At 39.7% G+C, this 11,005-nt stretch overlaps 1 protein-coding gene across 1 annotated transcript; it reads left to right on the top strand.

Moving 5' to 3' along the window:
* The first annotated feature begins 618 nt into the window (after positions 1-618).
* cdan1 (codanin 1) lies at positions 619-10,829 on the top strand. The gene is made up of 28 exons (XM_041972720.1): positions 619-788; positions 1,260-1,969; positions 2,078-2,278; positions 2,542-2,732; positions 2,942-3,055; positions 3,140-3,218; positions 3,341-3,461; positions 3,649-3,758; positions 3,936-4,025; positions 4,140-4,215; positions 4,371-4,576; positions 4,663-4,795; positions 4,920-5,063; positions 5,212-5,378; positions 5,514-5,595; positions 5,677-5,766; positions 5,870-5,924; positions 6,119-6,255; positions 6,347-6,450; positions 6,774-6,923; positions 7,064-7,127; positions 7,291-7,369; positions 7,813-8,033; positions 8,344-8,451; positions 8,562-8,625; positions 8,891-9,102; positions 10,021-10,128; positions 10,230-10,829. The coding sequence occupies exons 1-28, from the start codon at positions 711-713 to the stop codon at positions 10,350-10,352; spliced, it is 4,017 nt and encodes a 1,338-aa protein (XP_041828654.1). The 5' UTR covers positions 619-710; the 3' UTR covers positions 10,353-10,829.
* The last annotated feature ends 176 nt before the right edge of the window (positions 10,830-11,005 follow it).

The following is an 11,005-nucleotide window of genomic DNA, read 5'->3' as shown; positions in this document are numbered from 1 at the left end:
TCACAGGCTACCTGAGTATTGTCACTGGGCATGTCCATCCCTTTATTACCACAGTGGGTGCTTGATATTGAAATGCACATTCAGATTGTTGACCCAATTCAGGCACCCCTTAGCCTGTGAGTGGGCCATTTTGAAGCCTGAAATAGTTTGAAAAAAAATAGTTTTAAAAATAAGGACATGATGTGTCTTTTATCCAAAAATTTAGTATTGGATCAAAAATTAAATAAGTTTTACAAGGGACTGAATGTCTAAACTCTGGCTCAGGGGCAATTTTCACTATTCTCAACTTAAGTTTAATATGGTATGATCTAAATAACTTCCAAATCACAACTGTTTTTTCCCCCTTTCTTTCTTTCTTTTTTAAACTTATTTTTACACATGGTTACATATGAATTGTGTAACTCATAGGTGGAGGATTCTACGTAAAATCCAGACATACGTATTGCCGTATAGTTCTTTCAGAATAATATTTACAGTATTTATTATTACATCATTAATTATTAACAACTAGGTTAATGTTGCATCACATTACGCAACCGCTGCTTCTAAGTTAGAAGAGCCCTCCAAACCATATGGTCTACGCTCCAAACCTTATAAGTGTCATCAAACCTGTGCTGGTACGCGTGGTCAGGAAACTCGCAGTACGCCTGCGCACATGTTGACTCCGCCCCCTCCTTTTCTAGTTCCTCAGCCGCGCGAAGTGTTCTGTTATGGCGGCTCTTTTGGAATCTCTCCTATCACGGAAAGTAGATATTAATACGGTCGTGGACTGGTTGAAAAATGTTGAGGTAGGTTTGAAGAGGTTAATATTGATATGAGAGCAACATCTGCTACAAGCGTGTCCTCGTTTGCGGTGTTTTATGAGATGACATTGTCCGCAACTGATTGTAAACAAAACTTTTAGCTGTCAAGCTAGCAAGTCACGTTCGCACTGTGTTGCATGGACTCTTGACGATGTGTTATGTGGCCACCTTCCGTTAGGATTTATCTGATATATTAAAATGGATTATAATGTAGGATTACTATTTGATGTTGTTGTTATAAATGCTGTATGAAGGTGGATCCACTGTTAGGCGTTGTTAGCTGTGTTATTGTTTTAGCTAGGTCAGATGCTTGTATTTTGCACTTGTCTTAAAGCTGTTATTTATTACCATGGGCGAATCATGGATGAAAATAAGACAGGCACTTTGAGCCACTTAGACTTGATACCTGATTTAGCTATCACAGTCTCTTTTCTAACTGCCGTTTCTCGTCAACAGGATGGTAACAAGCAGTCCTTCAGTGAAGCCGGGCTGACAGTCCACAAACATGAATTTGTTCCTTTTCTCTTGAATTTTATGAGAGAGCAGAGCAGCCAAGCACTCACCCATGGCCCTACCACACCAGCTAAGACCCCCAGCCGGCCCAGACCTGCACAGATTCAAGGCTTTTCTGACAAGAGGGCTTGCAGGTCTGCTGGTGATGGAGTTGGTTCTCGGAGTGCCAGTCGAGTACAGCTTTTTTCTCCAGCTACATCATTGTCACCTGGACGTGAGTGGAATGCTGCAGGACAGTCCGGTTCCCACGGTCTGAGTGGGATCAGTGCCCTCAGCAGCCCCTCCTTTTCTACAACATGGAGCCCTGCATCCAGGCAGTCAGGCTCTGAGCGCCGGCACAGCCAGAGGATCAGTCTTGGTGACTACATGGTTTCTCCTCCTGACTCACAGCACAGTCCCGTCGTCCAGGTGCATAAGGGGCGCAAGAAAAGCGGAGGCAGTTCAGCAGTGGGAGGACAAGGGAGACATGGAGGAGGGCGTGGAGGACATCACAGTGATGAAATTGGGCGCTGGGACACTGGAGGGAGGAGGTCGGTAAAAGGAGGAGGCTATGGCAAAATTAGTGAACAGATTTCACCGCCATCTGTAAGTCACATCAACTTAAATAACTTGGAAGACTTCCCTCCTGTTGGGTCATCACCACTTTCCTCTGCGTGAGTCAAAACAACTCAGATTAGAAAACATTAAATTGATTTGTTTACTGCTTATCAACTTGGTTGACTTTTTTTTTTTGTTTGTTTGTTTGTTTGTTTTTTCTCCAGGACATCCAAACCATCTAGAAGAATAAACCCAACACCAGTCAGTGCAGAGCGACCACACTCCAAACCAAAAAACTGCTTCACATCAACCCCATTCAGGAAACCTTCTAGCCCTCCAATGGGCGTACAAGCACTTGAGGGATCGATGATTGTGGGCAGTCCTCTGAGCCTGCAGGAAGAAAGGGAATTGCTCAAAAGAGAGAAGTAAGTGCAGATGTGCATTTATTTTTGATGTTGAGACACAAAGGATAAAGTATTAATTGTTTTTACTTTTAATGCAGCCAGTGCCACATTCCCAGCGTAACTGTTGTGATTCTGGTTTCTAGTTATTGCTGCATATCTTTAGTTTGACAGTAGTGCTATTCCACAGGCCGCTACACATGTATCACTCTCTACTGTTTTGGCCTTAGAGTACTGCTTGCTCCACATTTATATATTTTAGATACTATGTGATTTTGTGTTTGTAGGACAAAGCGTGCTCAGCAGGTTGCCTCTCCTCTGCCGTCCCCTTTGGACCCATGCACCCCAACCAAGTCAGGGGTTACAACTGGATCTAAAGTTACACCGGACCCACAGACAGCTTGTCCCGAACTATCCAAAGTCACATTCTCCTTAGAGCTGGATCTGTTGGCAAAACTTTATTGTACCTGTATTTCTGGTAAATGACCACAAGGTGGTAACCATGTTCTAAGTATTAAAAATAGTGTGGACTTTTTTTTTTTTTTTTTTTTTTTTTTAGTGTGATTGATTGAAATGAGTAAAAACAATGAAGTTAAGTCAAGCATATTCAAGATGATGCCTAGAAACAAAAGCCTACAAATAACTGCTTTTTAAATGTCCGAAAATGAATGCTTTTGTGTTTAACAGAAAATCTTGTGCCAAATGTTTTCCTGGAGCTCTTCTTTGTGATGCAGCTGCTGACATCTTGGTCTCCTCATGCTCATGATGAAGAGCAGGAAAGTTTGTGCGTAGTAAATTCAGGTGTGGAATTATCTCCAACTTGTTTGGGTCATATGAGGATCTACAATATCAGTTGAAACTGAGATACTCCTGTTTTACTTGCAGATGTTCTAGAAAGATGTTACCTGAGACAAGTGCACAATTGTGTCTACTTTGCAGTGAAGGTTCTGGAGAATCACTGTCAGTAAGTGATGTTCTTCAGTTTTTCTCACTTCTCTCTTACCTGTTAGATATCACCTTACTTAAAGCTCTCATCACTACTGTCTCAGAACTGATTTTTGACCATGATTTCTTGATATTTGTCAGGTTGCTTGCTCATTTGGACAAGTGCACCTTGCGTCTGCTGGCAGAGAATGAACGGGTGGCTTCTTTCTCTCCAGATCTCAGGGATCGCCTGATTCACGCACAAGATAGAAGCACAGCAAAGGTAACACACATACTATACAGGTTAATGCTTTATTTTGTTGAATACATTTGAACATCTGTTCATTCTGTTTTTAATATTACTTAAGTTTTATGAACAAAAGTGTTACTTTTGTTAATAAAATCTGAATTTTGTTGTCTGTCTTAAAATGTGTAGACTATTTAAAAATGTTTTATTTTATCCATACCAGCTTTCTCCCTCAGTGTCCACTTTCATCCACTCAGTCCCATTCCAGCCTGCCACTGACAACCGATCCAACTTCAGCAGTGACAAGGCCTTCCACACCTTTAAAAAACAAAGGTACATCACATCCTGTTTTTTTTTAAAGCAGCACCCTTTTCCAACATGCCTTTAATAGTTATTGATTTATATGGACAAAAATATAACATTATGATTCATAATCGAGTAAATTTACTGGTCATTGGATGAGGATTGGTTGTTCAAAATAAGCTTAATTCACTTATTTTGCTTCCATAGAGATATATTTTACGAAGTGTTGCGAGAATGGGAGGACCTTCACAAAGATCCTGGGTGGAATTTTGATGCTGCACTTGGAGGTAGAGTCAGGTAGGTCCAGTTAATTATTTGCATCTTAATTTTCTCCCAATAAATCAGATTTAAATAAGCACTGAAAAGTATTTTCTATTTAATAGAATATCTCATTTCTGTCCTCCCTTTTAGAGGAATGATGAATCAGCTCACCTCCGCAGGAAATCATTCCCATTTTGCCCGTCTGTTCTTGAAGCAGCTTGTTCAGGTAAGCTGCCACCTCATCAACTCTTGAACTGCAGATTTAAACAAATATGTTAAAACAATTCCTTATCATCTTTACCTCTGCAGCTTCTTGACTTTTTCTTCCCCACTACATTAAACAAACAAGGGATAGATTTAAACAATACGTTCCCTCCTCAGATGTGTAAAGGCCTCCGCGTGAACAGCTCTCCTGGAGATACTCCTGATGCTGACCTGCTGGGCATGCTGGGAGCCGATAGCCTGGGCCGTCTGAAGCGCCTTGAAGAACGTCTCATTCAACCTCTTGGAGTTGTTGGCCCCTGCCCTCCTCCATCCTTTCTTGGTCACCAAGAATTCTTTAGGGACTTCATACAGGCAGCTAGCTGGTGAAACAATAGATTTGACACAAATATCCCACATCAAGTATTTTCCTGTCTTTTTTATCGTCTAACATATCTTGTATGTGTATCAGCTGCCAGTTGAACCAGCACCTCCAGGACAGCTTGTGTCAGCAGCTACTCCAGCTAGATGAGGTTTCCATACTGAGCCCTCCAGCTTCCATTGGAGAGGCAGAGCAGGAAGAAGATGGAGACATGGAGCAGCAGGTATGATATCCATGCATCTCCTTTACAACTATTTTTTTTAACATGGATAATCCACAAAATAACAAACACAAACAATGCAGAGAAGATTGATCAATATGTTGTTTCTAAATGAACCTTTTGTCAGGATGAGAAGCAGAGGTTCTCATCAGTGCTGCTCCTAGCTCGTCTTCTGGCTAAATTCCTGGGATTTATTTCCTTTCTGCCATACCAAACATCTGAGAGACCGTCCAGAGAAATACAAGGGACATCTGTAACCCTGCGCAGTAAGGTGTGACAAAAAAGACAACTGCGCATCAATTATTCTGGCTTATTTTAAATAAAGGAGGAGGATTTTTTTTTTCAATCTACTGTAATCATCATCTTTTCTTTGAGTTATGTCACAGTCATTAATTTCCTTTTTTCTTGGTCTCCCACAGAGCGTGCCCGTGCTGGATGTTTGTGCTGTGTTGAGTAATAGTATAAGGAGGAGGCGCACCATCCTGACTGTGCCCTGGCTTGTGGAGTTTCTCTCCATGTTGGACTTTATCGGTCCTTTGCTGCTCTGCTACAAGACAGTATTGGGTACACTGCTTCTCCTATACAGGTTTGGACAAACCAACAATATAAATGATGTTACACACTCTAACTAGAGTAACCAACCTTTAAACATGTCAAATATTAAGATTATTTCAATTATAGATACTTTTAGAAATTCTATATAGACTTTATTTGCTTGTAGGAGAATGCTGCTGAACCGATGCGAGGAAAAGTGTTATTTGAACAAACTTCTGCTGGTGTCTGTCTTAGGATGGCTCTTCCAGGTGAGACATTATCTATATATGAACCCACACGGGGGTTCCTGATAATGTTAATTTTTTCTTGTTCTGTTTTAACTCAAATAGATTCCTGTGATTCCTGAAGACATTTTCTTCTCTAATGAGTTTACTGCGGTGGCAGTACTGGAGGACAATGAATTAAATGTTGCAGGACTTGTAAGAAAATCCATATTTTTGTAAGTTGCTACCCCATAAAAGGTGACAGTGAATTTTTCATGGAGTTTTTTTTTTTTTTTTCTTCTTTTCTTTTAATCTTTAGGACTGCATTCCTCTGGTGGATCAGCAAATTCTCTATACATGTTGTCCATTTCTAGGTGAGTAGAAATGTGTAAATGTTTTAAGACTTAAGAAAAATATCATTCAAATGTATGTATTTTTTGTTATAGTAGCTTGTATTTAGATGTTGGCGAGCCAAGATCACATTAGATTTTCATATGTTCACCACACACTACCCCACTGACAGTAACAAGCAGTGGATCAATGCTCTGCTTTGTTTCTATCCGTTCAGGGGAGTTTCGTAAGCTCCTAGTTGCCTTTGTGTCTGGCAACACAGCCAAGAGTGGAGGAATTATCCGCAAGATTACTCCCACATCTGCTGAGCTCAAGGACACGCCAACTGCTAACAGATCACAGCAGAAACTACAGGTGAATCAACAAGAGACTTGGTACATACACAGCTGAAAGGACATGATTTACTTGTGTGTGAGGATCATAACCAATTGCTTAAATGTGATAGGTGGATCTGGAGCAAGCCTTCTTTCACAATCAGCCTCCATCGCTGCGCCGCACAGTGGAGTTTGTGGCTGAGAGGGTTGGATCTAATGCTGTCAAGCATATGAAGTTAGTAACACGGAGAGCTGAGGGTTGGCTGAGTCTGATAACACATCAGTGGTGATGGATTCACAGATTTAAAGTCACTGAATTTTAAATGAAGTGTAACTTAGATTTTTTTTCTTCTTTACTTTAAATTGTCTTTCATCAAATTATCTTTTAAAATTTAAAAGGACTTATACAATAGTGGTTAATCATCCTGTAACACTGGTTGGTTGCTTAGCTAAGAGGTTGGATTTACATTACAGGCACTGAAACAGTTGCTGGTGTGCTTTAACTTTGTGTCTTACTCTTTTGTTGACATGTTACTATTTGTGTGGGAACTTCAACAGAGCTACACTAGTGAGTGAGTTGGTGGAGAGAGGTGAGAAGATGCTGAGAGATGGACTAGGGTCGCCAAACTCAAATCTCTCAAAACTGAATGACTCCATCTGTGCTCAGCTGTGTGATGCCGGCTTGGACGCTTTGGCAAGAGCCACCAGGTACAACAACTTTTTACAAGTATTACGCTATTCCTTTTAAGTCCATGGACATAATGAGATGTTAGTACTTAAATTTTCAGTAGCTGTTGTGGTCGTTTTACTCCTGTTTGACAGTCTGTGTGGTAATCTGTGTGTTGTAGATTTTGTGATTTGAAGGGCCCTGAAGCCATACGAATATTGCTCCCTGAAGAGACCTCCTCCATGGTAATTTCATTTAACTAAAGGCCTTAATGTTCCATCAAAACATTGCAAAGTAAATGAAGCAAAAAGCACAGAAAAAGTATTTGTTTTCCGCATGGAAGAGTAAACCTTTGAAGTTTTTTTGTTTTATGTTAATGGCCTGTAACTCTGATTTCCTTCTGTTTAGGTCTTGACCACATCTGAAAACATCACTAAACGACTTGCAGCAGAAAAGGCCTGCAGCTGGCTCTCTGCAAACATTACAGGTAGCTACATAAAGATACACATCTCAGTCCGAGCTATACATTTCTATGAAGGGTGTGAACTGTTTCTGATGTCACTTTGTATGTAGAATGAAACTTTTAGATTCCCAAACATTGAGAGGTAATAGATTTTTATTTATTTATTTATTTATTTATTTTGGTAATTTGTTTTTAAAAATGTAGGTCACAAGTTGAAAAAATAAAGCATGTCAAGCAGCTATACAACTTTTGCCCTTCAATTTTTTATTTCTTTTTACCTGCTGAATGAATGTAACAGAACAAAACTCAGAACAAGATTGTCCTCTTCGTGATATCAATCCAAGACACTAAAATATGTAAAAATAGTGTTGCTTTTTTATCTGTTCAAGGACTGAACCTTGATACAGTTTGAACTGTTGGCTTCTGAGGACATGCATCTTAAATTTTACTTGGTTCTCATTGTGAAGCGCTTGTAAGACGAGAGTGGAAGAGCAGATACGATCGTGTGATGAAGGCTCTCGGCAGCCCAGGAGCTCCAGAATTTGGCGAGGTGGACAGAGCTGCTGTTGAGCTGGTCACTCAGGAACAGACGACTACTCCCAAGAAAGGAATTGAGAGAGCTATGTCCTGCCCTTCGCAGTGTGACCACAGTGCATCACTGCCCTCAGACGTCCTCATTGAGATCAAGGTACGCTCGCTCCTCTGCTGCTATAATAGAAAGAGACTTGCTTCAGATTTATATATTAAATTTAGCAATGCAGAACTGGGCCATTTCCTTTTATTAGATTTAATACTTAAACTTCCTTATTATGACAGCTTAGTGTTGTATCATCTCTTTCACTGATACAAATTTTAAGAAGTCCAAGGAACCAAGCTGCCCTCTAAAGTACCAATGCCTGATTTCTTTCTGAACATCTTGAATTTCCCAAATTTCCCTGAGGCTCTCCGAAGGGATTAATAAAGTATTTCTATTCTATTCTAATTTCATCATTAATTAGGAGTTGCTGAGCATTGCTGTTGGACCCAGAACTGATGAGGAGCTGCCGACTGGCTCTCAGCTGAAAACACTGCTGCACAGAGTTGGAGGCACACTGGCCTGCAGAAAGGTACACAAGTCTTAACAAAAGAACACCTTTGCAGGATTTATTGATTTTTGCCCTCATGGATTACACTGTTTCTTTTTTTGGTTTTTTGTTTTCTCTCTCTCTCTGTTTAGTTCTTGACAGTGGTGTCAGAGCAGATGCTTTTAAACTCCACTGTGCTACTGGCCTCCAAACTGGGTAAGAGGCTGTTCTTTTGTTAAGCTTTTCATCATTTGGGGGGTAATCCTTGTGATGTGTACTATATGTCATAGTACAGAGGTCCCCAACCCTGGCCCTCAAGGCCCACTATCCTGCAGGTGTTAGATGTTTCAGCAGGAAGACATCTAAGACCTGCGCATAGGTCAGGGGGACCTCTGCCATAGTATACGGTATCTCAAAGTTGATTCACTGATAAAAAATTGTATAAATGTGATTCAAGGACCTGATAATTGTGTCTGTCTAGTGTCTGGAGAGCTGCCAGTGATGTCTGTGTCAGGGTGCATCGGACATAGTGAGGTTGTTGTGGATCCTGGTTCAGGGTCAGAGCCTCCTGTTCCAGGTCTGCTGGAGCAGCTTGTTGAGCTGTGGGAAACACAATACTGTTCCCCCACCCCACTGCATCAGCTCTTCACCCCTCTCACCATCACTGCTGTGCTGAAGGCCAACAACACAGCAGTATGTAAAGCACTATTCTTTTAACTAATACAGATGTATTAATAATGCTGCTGTGTGCATTGTCCTCTGTTGGAAAGCAAGAGGTATGAGAGGTATGCATTGTGCATATATATATATATATATATATATATATATATATAGTATAAATGTTTTTAATTCTTTTTAATTAAAGGTTTGTTTAAACTAGGCCAGCTGGTCTCAGCAGCATAGAGCAACCAGCTCCTTTACACCTTCATTCATACAGCATGTTTATTTCTCCTGTCCTCCAGTGCCTTGCTATTACTTTTTGAAAGATTTTCATATTATTTATTAAAACACCTCAAGCCTGTCTATTTGAACAAATCATAACACTTAAAACTTGAAGTCTTTTGTCTATATACTTTGTTTTTAAATGGTCAAAGGTAAAGATCTGGACAGCGGTTCAGACTGCAGTCTGTTGCAACCCCCTCCACAATCTAGTCCCAAACTACAGTGACTAATGAAAATGAAAAAGCATGCTAATTAGCCATATTTGATTAGTCTCTTCTGTCTACTAAAGTAGTGGAGAGTCAAGGTTTTGAGTTTGTATCCTGAAGTAAGATAGCTATAAACATCTAACCTAAATGATGGAACACTAGAACTTTATTTAGCTCCAACATAGTTCCAGGGCATAATTGCCAGATTTAATTTACATTATTTTAATTATGAAATTTTAGTATATTAATAATTAAGTTGTAATATTTACTTCTAAATCCAGACTTAAAAAAAACAAGGAACGAAAATAGAAGAAGAAGAACTATTAAGTAAGAAGTACTAATATCCCAGTGAGCCACTCTAGCTTGTTTCAGTATTTCATGTTTAACTTTTTTTGGGTTTATATTTATTTGAAAGTCTTTTGACAGCCTTTTGTAACAAACATCTTTGTCTTTCCTTTTTTAGAAGATGAACTACCTGTTTCTGGTTCGAAAGCTGGTTGATAAAGGAATACTGAGTGAGGAAACCGTCATTTCTCATTGGAAGAAACTAACAGACCTGGCCTTGCCAGCGGTGAGTTCACTCCTTTCTTGTCAGCATATATTTCTGTATTGGTGCTTTGAAATATCTGAATCTTCTTACTCATTTTATCTGCTAATTGGGTGTCACTTTAGGAGCTGATAGAGGCTTTTAAGCTGCAGTCACAGAGTATGAAGCTGCCCCTGCCTCTGTCGGACATGCAGAAGTGCATGGACATGCTGCAGATCTCACACCAGACAGTAGAGGGAGCAACATGACAGCAATACCACTCGATTTCATCATCAACTTATGTGTGATCACCACAGTGTCTTATGTCACATCTGTTTCTGTTTTCTTCGAGAGGTAGACAGTTCTTGGTGACTACTTATTGACTGTTTTTTATATATATTTTTGTTGATCTGTTAACAATAGCAGATAATAATAAGAACAGACAAAAATAAACTTAATTTGGGTTCACCAGAAAAGTACAAAGTTGATGCCACCTTAGACTGTTACTGCAGAACATTTAATTTTTCTGCTGCTTTGTAAAGTAACTGTAGAAAAAGTTTTCTCATTTTAGTTTAGCACTTTCACCCATAACTTTTGACTGCATGATTTCATAGGTGCCTGATTGCATTTGTGATTGATTTTTGTTCATGTTGAACGTGCACATATTCCCTCCTGCTTTTAAATTGCAATATTTTTATGCTATTATGAAATTACATTTCTAAATAATAAAGATGTATCCATGGTTACTTGTCTGTCATTTTTACACTATCAACAGAAGTTCATAACGAAGGACTTTTTTTTTTTTTTTTTTTTTTGCCAGAACTAACTCATAAAACAGTTTGGAAATTCAAATACCAACAGACATGGAGAAAAGATTTAAATGTGGCTTAAAGGGAGGAGTAAGCAGCAGCATCTCCTCCCT

Source organism: Melanotaenia boesemani, chromosome 20 (assembly GCF_017639745.1).
Source record: "Melanotaenia boesemani isolate fMelBoe1 chromosome 20, fMelBoe1.pri, whole genome shotgun sequence".
Classification (NCBI taxonomy): Eukaryota; Metazoa; Chordata; class Actinopteri; order Atheriniformes; family Melanotaeniidae; genus Melanotaenia; species Melanotaenia boesemani.
The sequence above is the reverse complement of the archived record's forward strand: the minus strand, read 5'-3'. Positions and strand labels throughout refer to the sequence as shown.